Raw genomic sequence first — 16043 nt, 5'->3', positions numbered from 1 at the left:
TTGCAGTACCCCCAACCAAAGCGCCTGGGTCAGTCACACTGCATCCCATTCCCCGCAGACCTGCACCATCTCCAGTGTGAAAAAATCTTCCAGGCTTCCCACTCAAACACAAGCCACAACCCGCCCCTCAGCGTGACACTCTGCGCTTCCTTACCTTTTCCTGGTACTGGCGCCGGGAGGAGTCCAGCGACTGGATGAGGGCGGTGGCGTGGCCGATGAACATGGCGTAGCAGGTAGCTCCGACGATCATGCTGAGCATGGTGAGCCAGATATCCGTCATGCTCTCGGGGGCCTGCTTCCCGTACCCGATGCACAGCATATGGCTCATTGACATGAACAGGGCAAAGGAGTACAGCTCACTCCACGAATTGTTCTGCAAAGACAACATCAGCAGCGACGAAAAACTCCCGTCAGAGGCATCACTCAGCGTGTGCGCGTGCTCCTGTGTGGCTGTGGAAGGAGCTGCTCAGACCCAACTCTCCGCTTCCCGGAGACCAACTGATAAAAGACAACTGCTCTCTCTCTGTGTGTGTAGTGAGCGAGTGAGAGAGTGTGTGTGGAAGCGGCTGCTCAGATCTTCCTTGGGACCTGCTTTTAAAACACAACCACTCTGCTAGTGTCTTGCTGGGGGGCCGGGAGACATGATTTTGGACCCAGCGTCAGGAAGAAATAAACACAAGGCGGTTGGAGGTGTCTTTCCGACGGTGCCCATAGAACATGCTGCCTCTCTACACTTTTTGCATAGTATCAATGGAAACAAGGCGCAATCAGTCCTGCCCTCCCCCGCCCCGGTTTAGTTATTTGGATGTTTTTACTGGTTTATGAAAACGCATGCATCCCCGAGCGCATTTTACAAAAATGAAAATATTATCCATAATTTATTAACGACCGTCAACAACGCTCAGTAGCAAACCCGAGCTTTTGGGAAATGACTCTTCAGCCTAGAATAGCACAAGTCCACGTCATCAGCCAAAGGCTTGAATAAATAGATGGGGCCTTATACTATTCTGGGTGACCGAGGAAGGGAACAGAGCATAGAGACGAGGGCTGGGCAGACAGGGTGAGCAGTCCAAGGTCTAGGCACCACCCCGAGTGGGATCCACAAAGGTAGTTAGGCGCCTAACTCCCATTAATTTCAATGCGATTTAAGCACTGAATTCCACCCCAAGTCCCCGTTACGTCCCACAGAGTAGCATCTCCCCTTCCACGCCAAGGGCCTGATCCTGCAGTCCTGCCTCAGGCAGGACTCTCATGAAAAGCATCTTGCGAGACGGCAGGATCAGGCCCAAGTCCCAGCTGCATGGGAGGGGCCGGATTCTCCTCCTCTGGTGATTGGAAATGGGAGGAGCCACCAGGCCATGAGCCATAAACTCCAGGGCTGCCCAGCTTAAAAGAGGGAGAAAAAAGAATCAGTCTGTGCGTAGATTCCCATAAACCGGCTGGGTTGAAATCAGAGGGAAGCGGCAACCCTGTGGGCCAGGCTGGGAGGGGAGAATGGAACAACACCCGGATCATTCCTGTCCCTTCCAGATTGGCTGGGGAACGCGCGCGCACGCACAGACCCCATTCACGCACGCACGGGCCATTACAACGCTCTCACACACTCCCCATCCACACACGCTGGGCAGCTTAATCTCCCACTGTTACTATTACCACGCACCCCCCCCCCCATCTATACACAGACTGCAATAACAACTCTCACGATCAGCATCGGCAGACACGTACACAGCTGAGTCACCACACACGGACACAACCATTGCCGCATGCATACACAGACACCCCCAAATGGCCATGCACATGCTCTACCGTACACCCCCCTCCCCAGGGGCAAGCCAGCCTCTCTGCACACGCCCCAGTGTTTGTGTCCGGGCAGCAGGGCGGAATCCGATGAGCATCCACATCCATGTGCAGACACATCGGTGCATCACATGACCACGCACGCATCCCTGGTATTAACGATTTGTTTCAAAATGCAACTGACCCAGCCTCAGAGGTCACATGTTTAGGTTCAAAATAAAGACCAGAGCTCGGAAGGAGAACGCCCGAGTCCCTGGGTGCCAATGGAACTCCACCAGCAGGGGGCGCTGCTTTGCATCGGCAGCGGTCGGAGCTGCATCTTCGCTGCGGGCCGTGCTCTAATTGCATAGTCCAGCTTGCAAAGGCTCCTTCGAAAGATCTGCTCAGTACATTTTTCCAGAGGCCTTTAATGCACCTGGACCCTTTTGTTCAGTGTCCGGTTCCCAATCTCCTGTCTCCCTATCACCCCCACATAGATCCACCCTTGGCTTGGGAGCATTTTCTCTTTACTCTGCCTGTCACTTGGCTCCCAGAACCAGGCCGACGTGACAAGGGCAGGTTTATATAATCTGTCAGTGAGCTGGGACTCTGCCAAATCCTACTGATGGACGAGGAGCTAACAGAAGCCAGTTCGGTTGGGAGGGAGGAATGCGGGTCCCTGTGAAGAGAATGAGCTCAGACAGTCTGGAGGGCACCGAGTTTATTAAAGGACTTGTGCTGGAATACTCGGCTTGTGTGGCAGGAGAGAGAATGCAAGAAATGAAAAGCTACCAGTGTGTTGGGAAAGCAGGATGTAGAGGGGATAGTACATGGACACCCGTAAGCGGAGACCGGTCAGCATGCCGTTCTGGGGAAGGTGTGTTATAACGGTCAGAGCACAGGTTTGGGAGGCAGCAATTCCTGAGTTCCAGCTCTGTGCCTCAGTTTCCCTTTCTGTAAAACAGGCAGCGCACCTTACCTGCTTCACAGAGCGGTGTGATGCTCAATTAGTGCACTCCTCGAAGCAGAGAAGTACGTGGAATTAAAGCGTTGCACCGAACTATTGTTGACAGTAGCTATATCTGTGATGGGTCCGTGAGGGATAGAGAGATCCCCTCGAAGACAGGGAAGCTTCATTATTCCTTTCCTCTGTGATTACACAGTGCCACAGAGAGGACAAGTGACTTGTCCAAGGTGACACAGCAAGTCAGTGACAGAGCTGGAAAAAGAACCCAGGAGTCCTGACTCCCAGCCCCCAGACTTCATCCCATTCACTGTAACAGAATCTGGAGCCCAGAGCCAGAGAGCAACCCACACCTTCCAGCCTTACCTTGCCTTGCATATTCTATTCTGTTCTCACTAGAGTCTTATACTGTGCCCATGAACATAGGAGCTGAGCTCCTTCCAATGAGGCATAAGCAACTGGGCTAGCATCTGTCCCATGTGGTTTGTTCTCTCATCCTCTCCCCCAGGGGAGCAGTGTGCATGGGAGTGTCTTGGTTTGGAAATTTTAATCCACAGGCTGCTCCATGCTGATGTTAGAGAAGGCAGGTCAAAGGACACTTGGAGTAGAAGGTGGGGAGGCTTGGGATGGTCCTCGTTTCCTGGAGGAGTTCGTCCCACGGTCTCATACCAGACCCCAGACAGCTCCGTCCTCCTCACAGATGCACTTTCCCCTTATGGCAGCCATTAGAGCCCCAACCTTCACCCCATGGTGACCTGGGGTTATCTTGAGGCTGATCGCTGGCCTTTCCTGTCGGAGGTAATGGCAAAACTACCCTTGACCAACTGGGCCCCGATCTCGGCTGGGCCTCTTGTTAATTCTCACGCTGTCATGGTCAGCGTAGGGACCATCGAATGCGTTATGTGCCTCCATGATGTTCTGTCCTAAGCCCAATCTGGCACGTGACGAGGTAGGATGACTGTGATGGACAGGAGTCTATCAACATCATGCAGCCATTGTGTTTCAGGTCTTCCGTGGGGCCTTTTCCATCTTTCTTGCATTAGGTACATGTCCAAGGTCGTTCTCGCCGGGAAGTTGATAGGCATTCGGAGCAAAAGGCCGTACCACCTGAGAACACTGGGCAACCATTGGAGAGAGCAGGACCTGTTTAGTTAGGAGATGGATCTCTTCATTTGACTTGAATTCCAACCATTAGACGCTTTTGATCATTCGGCCATGCTTCCCTTGGACGGTGTTCAACTTCTTTCCAATCTAAGTGCCACAGTAATACATCTAACAACCACTACTGCCACTGGCCAGCCAGCATCTCTGTACATGCCCCAACATTTGTCTCCAGGCAGGGGGGTGGAATCCTATAAGCATCCACATTCATGTGCAGAAAGTTACGTGCATCACAATCCCACTGCACGAGACCCACACGCACACATAAAGGCATGTACCCACCCCATCAATAACACTGACAGGGCCCGACACTCACACCGGGCTTGTTGTGCTAGGGGCTTGGGTTTCGGTTTCAGGTCGATCCTCGAGGTCGTGGATCCTGCTGAGGAAATACCTTCCCCTTCCTAGGTTGGAAAAAGCCTTTCTTGTGTCTCAGTCATTGCAAGGAAAGTGGGGGTGGAGGGGAGAGAGACGGAAACCGTAAGACATGGAGGAATGAAAGCGGATGAGGTAAACAGAGAGGGGAGGAAGAAAGGGATTGAAACAGTCAGAAAGAGAGGAAGGCAAGGGAGGAAAGGGGAGAAAGACCCAAATGGAGGGAGGAAAACACAAGGAGAGAGAGAGGAGGAGATGCAGACTGGTTACAGGGGATAGATGGAAAGAGAGGAAGGGAACTGTGTGTACGGAGGGGGAGATCTGTTAATGATGTTGCTGCAAGGCCGCGATAATGCAATTAAAAGCACGTCCCATTATTTATTAATAGCAGTTTTATTGCTGGAGGAGAACGGGGGGAGGAGGGAGGAAGCAGAGAGAAGCCACATCATCTCTGTTCTGTCTGCTATTGCTGAGCTCCCCTGAAGGAGGGAGGGGGCTGTGTACTTCCAAGCCATAGCTCTCTGCCAGCGACACAGCACCCGGCCTCATGGCATTGATTTGGCTTCCAGCCCCTTTGGCTAATGACGCACCAGAGCGGGAGAGGAGCAAGCCCTGCTCCTGAGTCCATGACATGACAGCGAGACGTATCCTCCTGCCTCCCCCAGGACAGCTCAGCTGGGAGACTGGCTCCGCTCCCCGCTGCACCAGCTGGCTGGGGGCTAACTATCACCTGCCCCACAGATCACAGCCAGGATCCCGGAAGCTGCCCCCACAGCAGTGGGGAGGGAGCATCCTTAGGGAGGTTTGAGACTCTGCCATGTGGAGTCGCCAGAAGGGGGCAGGGATGGCAGAAGGCAAGTGTCTGCCCATCACCTTAGCAGGAGGAGAGGGGTTCTGAATGGGTCTTGGCTTCGGGAGATCCAGCTCCCAGCACCCTTTAGAGCTGATGCGACTCCAGCCCGAGAGCACCCAGATGCCGGTGTGCAGCGCCCCTTGGTGCCAGAACACAGGGGACGAAACCGGAGGGAGCTCAGGATAAAAAAAGCATCGGAAACAATGAAGAGGTTTGCAGCTGCAGGACTGGACCTAGGCTGGCTAAGTGCCGGGGACAGGACATACCCTTCTACACACATGGGCAGGGTTCAACCCCAGGCAGGGAGAGGAGCCACTGGGGGGGCACTGGCCAGAAGTCACGGGATGAAACCGACCAAAGACTATTTTAGGCTGACGGCATAAGGCTGGAGGAGTCGTTTCCTATGGGATGTGGTGGGAGCCCCGTTCGCTCGGGATACTTTGAACTAGAGCAGCCCAGCCCCAGGAGAACCGGGAACCGGCTGGCCCTGGCTGGGGAAGGGACCTTCGAGCCGGCCCTGCTTAGCACCGTGTCCTAGCTCTATTTGCTGAGCAGGAGGCGGCTCCCCCCTGGCACTCACCACCATGCCGTTGATGGAGACCCAGCAGTTGCTGGGGAAGTCCTGGAGCATGGGCACGAGGAACTGGAGACAGCCATCCCAGTGACACAGCAGCAGCATCATGCCGATGAGGTTAATGATCCTCATCACCGCGCTGGCCAGGTCGTAGGTCATATGGAAGATCTGCCAGGGGGAAACAAACAGCATGAGACCACGGTGCCCAGGCCCAGCCAGTCCTCCCCCTGCTGTCCCAGCCTGCACCGGCCCACTCCAGGGGGAGCAGCACCCGACGGGGGGGGGGGGGAATGGGGGGGGGGGGCTGCAAAGCAGTGCCCTGTACCAGGCACGCAGCAGCAGCTTCCCTAGCGGAGATGAGTTGCAGGGTTCATTGGGGCCTTTCCCTCCACTCTGACCTGGGAGATTTGCAACCCCCTCCCCTGAGCATCAGGCTCATCACACTCATGTGGCACCTGATTCCAAGCCAAATCTGGTGCTCTCCAAGGGTTCCCGAACCTGGGCTGAGCTGGGAGTTTGCAACCGAAACCGGGCAAGCTCCGCAGGGCTTCGGCAGCAACGCTCTGCACGGCTCCAGGCCCAGCCGGGGTTCAGGAATCACCTGCTGTATGTTAACAGAGAGGACTTCTTTCCTTCTGCCCCTCACGTCCTCTTACACACAGGACCAGAATCGGGGGGTCACACAACATGGGCAAACTGGTGCCTTGTTAGCCTGCAGCCACCTGGCCAAAGAGCTAGGGACTATTTAGCTGCCCTCATGGACCATCTGTACTGTCTCCATATGCCTGATAGCAATGCTGGGTCGGCCGGTCGGTCAGTCTGTCTCTCTCTCTCTCACACACCCCCTCTCGCCGCTTGCTTGTTATATCCACAGTACAAAGAAAGCCATTTCACATGGGTTCTGATTCACAGCTGCTCATGACGCTAACGAGCCAAGACGGGGCTGCTTAGCACAAGAAGCGCCCGCTTCGAAATTCCCAGATGCTCAGGAACCATGGGTTCAAATCCCAGCTGGGTTAACTGAGCCGGGCACATTTTGAAGGGGAATATATCGACTTCCGCGCAGTGCGCCGTGAGTGGATCTAGAGGAGGAGACTTTAAAGCGCAGAGTTTCTGCACCGACATTAAAGACACCAGGGCTCTTTCTTTATGGGAATATTGGCAACCCGGTTGGGCCAATAGGGCAACAGACTCCTTTGGCATGAGTGGCACTGTTTATATACAGGACGGGCACATGGCTGCACGATGCTGGCAGATGCTGCGTTCTTCTTCTCATGAATAAGAGCAGGAACTCTGCAGCCAGCGGCCGTTGTGGGCCCGTCTTTTCACTGACATTTGTTCGCTTGAAAACGGCCTCTGTTCCCGGCAGGAGCCTGCCGTGATTTTAGGCACCTGGGCTTTCCCTGCCTCCACTGCCACAGTCTGGCTACATGTGCTTTGCGTTTCGTCTTCCTGCTCTTGGGCCCCGATCCAGCAAAGCTTGAACAGTAACGATCCCTAGCTCTCCTCAGCAGATCATAAAGTGCGGGCAGTACCGTTACCCCCATTTTACAGATGGGGAAACCGAGGCACGGAGCAGGACGGGACTTGCCCAAGGCCACCCAGCTGCCCAGTGGCAGAGCCTGAAACAGAGCCCAGGTGTCCTGAGTCTCAGCCACTAGGCCACCCTGCCTCTCTCTCCAGCCTGTAAACTCTGCTGCCTAGAAGGGATGAATCGCGGGGTTTATGGAAAATGTGCTCTCTTGCAGCCACTTCCCCTTCCAGGACCCTGGGCTCCTGACGGATTAAAGGTGTGGGGGCACCACAGGATTAAATACATTGGTCTCTGGGGTAACACGAGACTGCAAGCATCGTATCTCTCTGTATGTTTGCACCGGGCCCTCAAAAATGATACCACCTCGCACTTTCCACCCGTAGCTCTCATGGCACTTTCCAAAGGAGGGTCGTTACCCATTGTATGGATGGAGAAACTGAGGCACGGGGAGACGTGACTTGCCAAAGCTCAACCAGCAGGAGTAGTACCTAGGTGTCCTAGCCGGTGAGAGGAATAGACTCCAGGGGCCCTAGCCCAGGGAGTCACATCACCTCTCTACTACTAACAACTACTCCAATGACTCCATTTGAGTTACGCTACGGCTGGATTTACCCCCCCATGACCCCTCAGGGGCACACCCAGAGCTCCCCCAAACTGAACAGGACACAAAGCACTTGGATCTCCCCCCACTCCCAACCCCATTTCAACATGCTTTTCACCCCATAGGCCTGGCAAATCAAACAGAGAAGCCCATCCACCAAAACACCAGACTGACCCTTTCCTCTCCTTCCCCCACCCCCGCAGCCAGGCAAAGGCCACCCTGAAATCAGGGCATGTGCAGGGGCAGGGGGAGGAAATGATGCCATCCGAGTACCAGCCTCATTGACAGCAGAGATGGTGCAAAATTCAGAGCCAGATTTCCACCCTCAGGGCTGTTAGGATCCTATTTGGCCTGTTCGACACACGGGGCTGAAATGCGAGTGGCCTGTCTGGCTCCAGGTTCGAATCCTGAAAGGCCCAAAGCATAGGGAAGTTTGCTTTGGAGGGCGGCGGTTGGGGAGTCTCTAACAGAACAGGCCAGCAGAGGACACGGATATGGAAGCGGGTTCTCACCGCGGAGCTAGAATCATTCGTGGTGTAACTCCCAGAACATAACAAGGTGTGACGGAGTAACAGGAAGGAATCAGACCTCTGGCGTGGAAATTCATTGGTTAATTTCGGTGCTGGGGGATAACAGGGCTGGTGATGAGAATATGCGAGAGTCCCATCACCAGGGGACTCTGCTAGCAGCCCCCACGGGCTGTGGTTAGCCAGCTGCTGTGGGCCCAAGTCCCAGCAAGTTAATCCCACAGCAAAGCTCCCCCTCCCCTCCACCCCCAGATCATTGGAACGGGGTGGAAAAAGCCAGGGGACTGAATTTCCCCTCTCACACCAGGTGAGCTGGAGGGTGGGGGGCTCATGGTAGCAGGTCTCAGGAGAAAAAGAAGCAGTTCTTTGCTATGCTGGCATAACCCTGTAGTGTAGACGCAACCTACAGTGATAAAAGGGGTTGTGCTATAACCACACAACCTCCCCGAGCGATGGATTTTTCTCACCCTGAGCGCCGTAAACTTAGACCAGCCGAAATCTGCACCTTGCACAGACAGATCTTATGTTACTGCCCCATTAGGGATAGTTAAGAGCTCAGCACCTACCTAGAAATGCAGAGCCCGCAGCATTACCGGCCACCCTCCAGGAGGCAGGCTGCACACAAGTTTTAACCTGAGCGTGAGGCAGGGGCCAGCGATGTGAGCAGACTCCAGAGAGCTGGGATCCTCCGTTGTAACGCAACAGAGCCTCCCACTTTGAAGACCTGGGGCACATCATTTCAGCCACCGTTTTCCAGCACCGCCTTTCATTGGGGAATCCAGCTCACGCTAGAGCCTGACTTTAACACATCGCGCTGAGCTGCCCCTGCTGCAGCGGAAGTTGCCAGGAGTTGTGGGCGCTCTGAAAATCAGCCCCCAGCCCTCTCCAGTTGGGCGCTAAAAACATATACCACTTTCGGGAGCGTGGCCACTAGTCTGCCTCAGTTCCCCCCGCAGGAATAACAGCATCTCCTGCCTTGCCAGGGCTCTGCGAGAATGAGGTTGCATTTGCCAAGCACAGGGAAAGATAATTAGCACAATTTTATCAATGAGGGCTAGAAATGGACCCACGCCCACATGAATGGGCATCCTTCAGCTTGCCGGGAAGATGCAGGCCGGGTGCCTAAATCTGCGTTTGCTAAAGAGCGGTTGTGAGCAGCGAGAGAGTCACTTTGGGAGGAGACCTGAGCAGGCTAGAAGAGGAAAGGGGTGGACCAACCTTTTGCACGGTGCAGGCACGGGGTTTCAAAGAGTCTGCATCCTGCCAAGCTCAGAGGATAAAACCTGGGCCAGGCTGACTGGGGGATCACTGGGTATGACTGAGGCCCCCAGCCAGCTCCACACAGGGGCCTGCCCACATGGATCAGGACCTCAGGCTGACTGGGGTCTCACACCCAAGGGTGCATCTAGGATGCATCTCACAGTTGTTAATGCACTGATCGTCACAGCAGCCCTGGGAGTAGGGAACGGCTGTTAACCCCATTTCACAGATGGGGGCTCAGACCTGCAAAGGGATGTAGCGATTTTGGAGCACTCGGCCTTCAGTGACTTGCCCAAGGAAGCCCGGGGCAGAGCAGAGAATTGGACCCGGATCTCCCAGGGGCTAGCCACGGAGCCACCAGTCCTCTCTTGGGCCCATGCCTAGGGTTAAGATGTGAGGCATCACAGAGGGTTTTAGCCTCTCGAGCGGACAGATCTGGGGTTCTCTCAGAGAAACTGCTTTGCGTTTCACTCTCACTGAAGGAGCCGCTCAGCTCAGCTTCCCTCACTTATCAAACACTGGGGGCCGGGCAGGGCACAGCGGATCCAGCCACGGTCCTCTCCGGCAGCAGCCCTTTCCCACTGGTGGTCGAACTCCCTCCTCCTGAGTGGAGCAGACGGGACAGGGCCGCATTGGGGATGCCACTCCTAGGGGTACCACGCTCTGCAGCCCACCCCTCGCCCAGAGCACCCCGGCAAAGTGGAAACTCAGTGCAGCTGCCTGGCTCCTGAATCCCACTGGGCTTCTGTTTCCAAGGCCAATGAGACAGGCTCCTCCCCTGCCTGGGGCTTTTCTAATACGTGACACTTTGTACGGCACCACCTGGCTGAGGATCTCAAAGCAATTGACAAACAGGGAGCAATTAAGCTTCACAATACCCCTCCCCCAATTTTAGCCCTGTTCCACAGATCAGGAAACTGAGGCACGGAGCAAGGATGTGCCCACTGTCACATAGCGAGTCAGTGGCAACTGGCAGAAAGTCAGCTGGGACTGAACCCCAGGAGTCCTGCCTACCAGCCTTGTGCTGAGGCACCAGACCATCCTCTTCCTCCTTCTCGTACTACAGAGGGGGTGCAGAGCAGGGGATGCAACACGTCTAAGATCACACCACACACCAGGGGCTGAGCTGAGAATAAAAGCCAGAACACTTAGGCTGGAGCTGTGAACACTTACCCCTGTTCCTCCCCAGCATCGGGTGCATCCTAGCAATTCCTACATGCTTCCCCTGTTGGATCCAGCATTGCCCCCGCCTGAATCAGGATACGGGCCAGGACTGACCATTTTACCCAGGACTGTCCATAGCCACATGACAGCACACAGGGGACTAACCCGTGCCAATGACTCATGGCGTGTGGCACAGGAATTAAAACGTTTGTTCCTTAGCTCAGAGCAACTTTGTTAGCTTACATTATGGCACGACAAAGTCCCCAGCTTGAGAGCATCATGAGTTTACCCCCCTTTATCACCGGTGACGTGACCCAGTGGTTAGAACCAGGGGGAGGTCAGGGTGGGAGAGGAGACAGTCCAGGACTTGCTTCTGCAGGGGCCTTGACAGTATGAAAACACGCATGTCAATAAACTCAGAAGATAGGAGCCAGGAGGCAACAAACAGGCAGGAACACGTGTGGGGGGGGGTCAGGGTGGGGGGTTATGGGTGTTTCATAGCACAGTCTCCCCACAGGTTGAGGGTGAAACTCCCCTGTCTCCAGGAACTGCAAGAAGGATCCTGCAGCTCAGATCTAAGCTAAGGCTTTTCCATAGCATGCCCAGATGCATGGGATTTTTACATTATTTCCCAACCCACATCTGCCCTGCACCCAGCATCTTGCACTGTTTCAAAGACCCCAGAAGGGAGATATTAAACGTGCTTCAAATCCTCTCACTCACCTCTACCTAGTTTAATGCCCAGACCAAGGCAGCCCTCCCGCTCTTCCCCCCCGACATCACTAGTGAGCGAGCCTGGCACCCCCATCCCACCGCTGCAGGGCTGGTCTCTGGAGCCATCCCTCCTCAACCAGTTCTGCGATCTCTCAGCAGCGGCTTGATACAGGCTTGTAACTGCCACGTATGAAATCTTAACAGCGGGAGACGCCAGCCTCCAGAGCATCAGTCGCCTGGCGGGTCTGGGCACAGCTGGGCACTGTGGGACATGGACCACTCTGAAACCGATGCCGGCCATACCCCACCAAGGGCACCTCCAGGAGAAGCCAGGGGAGCCACATTTTCTATCTAGGTTCTTAGAGAACAGCCCATCCCTGTGGAATCTGAGTCCGCACACCCGCTGGCAGGACTGGGGGGAGCAGAGGGAACGCTACTCTGCACTGCGAGAGGAGACAATCTAGGGAGTCTCTGACAACAGAGATACCGCTGAGTGTCCACAGCAGGGCCTGGGGTAGGCCAGCATGTCCCAATGGGAGTGTGTTTAAAGGGGAGGGCGGGGGGCAAGGACAAACCTCTCAACTGTTGGCCATCATCCAAACTTCCAGTAAAAACCCCCAAGTCACTACCTGTTAGAGCAAACCTTGTAAACACGCCCCACATGGGGCCAATGCAGCAGCATCTGCATGAGTCTGCAGAGAGCCTGAAACAATTGCTCGGATGTGGGAATGGTCCTTTGTTTCCAAGGGTGACGATGACACTGTAACGTCAACACGTCATTATGACACTGGGTCATCCAAGGAGAGGAAGGATGAGTCCGGGCGGGGAGAGAGACAGGAGGGGAGAGGGATGAATGAAGGCCTTTAACACACCACGGGGCGGGGAGGGGGCATTCTCTGGTTGTCAGGGCTCAGCTTTCAGAACGGTGGGACAGAGGCACGTGGGCGGACCATGCTCACACAGCACGCAGGAGATTGACTTCCCCGCCGAAGGACATGGGACACTGAAGGTAACCCCTCCCCCCCCCCCCCCCAAACATGGCAGTGTGTCTCAGAGCCTGGGTCAACTGACTCGGACTCGCGGGGCTCACACTACAGGGCTAAAAACAGCAGTTTAGATGTTCCCGCTTGGAAGGAAGGAAGCAGGCGGCACGAAATTAAACATTTATTACCAACGGCCACCCGCCATGGTTATTAATAGGAGCTATTTGACGGGGAGGGAGCTGGCCACAGGCAGGGCTGCTGCATCCATGCACGACACTGACAGGAGGGGAAGGAATTACAGACGGAATAGATGGAAAAGAGCTAACGGAGCACCTAGTGCTGCCGGCCGAGGCTGGTTTCCTGCCGTCGTGCTCCTGGCAGGTTAAGGAACAGGGGATCCAGGAGATGGGGGTTCAGTTCCCAGCTCGGACACCAACTCCCTTGGGCCAGTCCCTTTCTCTCTCTGGGCCTCAGCGCCTCAGCTGTAAGCAGAGATAAGGAGTCTTCCTTTCTCCCCGGTTTCAGCTCGTTAGCTGGGGGCTTGAAGTAGAAGAAAGCCCCACTTGAAGGCTCCCAAACTATTGAAAGGGATATTACCCAATTCCTGTGTACTACCCATGGTGCTCAACCGGGGTACCCGTACCCCTGGGGATGCGCAGAGATCTTCCGGGGAGCAGGACATCCACTCAGCTAGAGATTTGTCTAGTCTTACAACAGACTACATAAAAAGCACTAGCAAAGTCAGCATAAACTAAAATTTCAACCATTGACTTGTTTACACGGCTCTGGGTGCTGTACACGGAAACGTAGGTACAGTATTTATATTCCAATCGATTGATTGTATAATTATATGGTAGAAATGAGAAACAGCCATTTCTCAGTCACAATGGGCTGTCATGCTTTTGTATTTTTATGGCGGATTTTGTCAGCAAGTCATTTTTAAGTGAGGTGAAACTTGGGCTACACAAGACGAATCAGACTCCTGAAAGGGGGACAGGAGTCTGGAAAGGTTGAGAGCCCCTGTGCAGGGACTCAGGGGGAGGGGCAGGATGGGAGAGACGGTGGATGATGGCACAAAAGTGAGGCCCAAAGCAAGAATCTGGATCCACTCTGTAGCCCTGCATGAGTCAGCATCAGCTCCCCTGCCCGTCAGGTGCAGGGAAGCAGCTCCCCAGAGCTCTGGGCAACAGGGGGTCCCACAGACCCTGTGCTTACGCAGAAGGAGTCGCCCGCGTCCAACAGAGACAAGGGAGTGACAGAGCTGTGCTCTCCCCCTAGTGAGTTGGGTCCCGGTGCAGGGCCACTCTCCCCGCTGACAGGACTCGACGGCAGCGAGCGGGCTGTCAGCTCTGATCCAGTGTGAGCGGCGCTTCCTTGGCGGGGTTCCTCGCAGCACGGAAACCTGCAGCAGGCCGCATAGGGCAGCTTCGGCTTTTTGGGTCCCCGGCAGAGCGTTCCAGCAGCGACCCAACCCAGGGCCCCGTGTGTGGGCCAGGCTCAGCAGAAAGCAAACACAGAAGCCCATGCTGCCCTCTGAGCTGGGTGTGACCCCCAAATCCCAATCTCCCTTTAGGGCAGGGGATGCCACTTGGATCCCAATCCCTGCCCAACCCCAGCAAGGAATCGGTGCGCTCCCTCCGGGCAAGGGTCAGGTGAGACCGTCCCTGCTCCTGGCCTTGTCACACCCACAGCCTGTGACATCATGCTTATGACATCAGATGCAACATCACAGCTGGCAAACTGCAGGATGGTCTCTGCAGGCCCCAATCATTCCCAAGTTCCCTCGGATTCAAAGGCCCCATCACTGTGCTGTGTCAGCCTCTGCTCTGCAATGTGCCGGGGAAGGAATCTAAGTGCCCGATCCCTTGTCCCCATTGCCACCCAGAGAGGGTTCAAGGATTGGGTAAATGCCATCCCTATATTACAGGTAGGGAAACCGAGGCACAGAAAAGCAGCGCAACTGAGGCAGTTTGGCCAGAGTCAGGTTTAGAACCTGGCAGCTCCTCGCTCTGGGCTCTGACCATTGGCCCCCCCCCACTGGCCCCCTGTTCCAACTCCCTTTAGACCCAGATCCCATTGCTAGGAAATCCCCAATTCAGATGCCATAAGCACCGACCCCGGTGGGAGGCAGACGCACGTGCGTGAAAACATGGCGGGACGTGCACAGACGTATCCGCTGCTCTTTGCTAATCAGCCACTGACAGCCAGTCTCCGTGAGGCTGTGTGTGTGTGTGGGGGGGGTATCACGGGTGTGTGTGTGTGGGGAGCATTTGGGGTCACCTAGGCAGAAGACAGCCAGGCATAGCGTAGGTGGCACCATCCATGTAGGACTTGGCCAAGGCTCCCTTCCCAGAGCCAAGCGTCGGGCGTCCATGGAGCAGAGCTGAGATCGGGTGTCTGGCTCTAGGTCATGGGAAAACTCCTCCTAAAGTCTGGGATGAGGCCCAGCAAACCTGTCTCTCCACAAGGCCATCAGGAGCCGGGCAGGGAGCCCGGAAGAGAAAGGAGAGTCCGGGGCAACTGAGGCAGGCCCAGCCGAGGAGTCTGGGGCGCTCGCTCCCCTTCCTGCTAGCGGCGAGGCAGATGGGGATGGTTTTGAGAGGCCATCTTCGGATGGGAAGAGACGAGGGAATTTAGGGACAAAGCAGCTGCCTCTCACAGCCTCCCCCGTGCACGGAGATTTGTGGGGTGAAGCAAGGGGGCTGGGCTCAGCCAGCACAGAGCTAGGCATTTCAATCAGTCCCCTGTCAGCAGGAGGGCCAGGGCCCGACTTTCAGAAGGCAGCCCCAGGAGCCAGGAACTCCCAAATCCTAACTATTTATTAGCACCCCCCTGCTCCCTGCCAAAACAACCACCCAGCAGGGGCAGAGAGAAGGGCACCCGCCGGGTGGCGCTACCCCGGCACTTGGCTCCTGTTTAGATAGGCCGAGGCTGGTGGTTTGCAGCCCTGGGTGGCCGTGACCTTCAAAGCTCAGCCCGGTCGGCTTCTCTGTGCTAGACACGGCCTCGGGCCCTGGAGCTGCCAGCTGCAAAACTCCAGCCCAGAGCCCCCGACCTCGCCAGGCTGGGCTGCAGCGGAGAGGAGCGGCCGGGAAGAGCCGGGGTGTGTGTGTGTGTGTGTGTGTGTGTGGGTGTGTGTGTGTGTCGGGCTCGTCTCTCCCGAGCTGATGTCACCGTGCCCAGCCTCCGCACTGCAGATCCTCTCAGCGCTGGCTGGGCGGCAGAGCCATTAGTCAATCCCACCCCTGCTGCCGCTCAGAGCCGTTCCCTGCGAGGAGAGGGGCACCGGCGCTGCCTTCGCACCCCGCGTTCCCTCACCCGCTGGCTCCCCAGAGAGAGCCGCAAAGGGCGAGAGACGCCAGGGAGCTCACGGCCCACCTCGGTCCCCTGCCAGCTCAGGGAGCAGCGGGCGACGGGCCCCGCTCCCCGTCACACAGACGGCGCTCCCACCGCAGCCACCAGCCCCTGCAACACCCACGCAGCAGAGCGGTCAGGAAACTCAAAGCCACACGCGCCGGCAACTGGTACACAACCCGCCACACACAGAGAGAGGCTAA

At 55.9% G+C, this 16043-nt stretch overlaps 1 protein-coding gene across 1 annotated transcript in view; it reads right to left on the bottom strand.

Moving 5' to 3' along the window:
• The window catches only part of HCN2 (hyperpolarization activated cyclic nucleotide gated potassium and sodium channel 2), a 44560-nt gene that overhangs the window by 13586 nt on the left and 14931 nt on the right, over window positions 1-16043 (bottom strand). Inside the window, exons 3-4 of the mRNA XM_048830996.2 lie at window positions 5710-5871; window positions 155-373 (exon numbers count right to left, since the gene is read on the bottom strand). Coding sequence (XP_048686953.2) covers window positions 155-373; window positions 5710-5871 — 381 coding nt within the window. The remainder of the gene's footprint in view (window positions 1-154; window positions 374-5709; window positions 5872-16043) is intronic.

Source organism: Caretta caretta, chromosome 25 (assembly GCF_965140235.1).
Source record: "Caretta caretta isolate rCarCar2 chromosome 25, rCarCar1.hap1, whole genome shotgun sequence".
Classification (NCBI taxonomy): Eukaryota; Metazoa; Chordata; order Testudines; family Cheloniidae; genus Caretta; species Caretta caretta.
The sequence above is the reverse complement of the archived record's forward strand: the minus strand, read 5'-3'. Positions and strand labels throughout refer to the sequence as shown.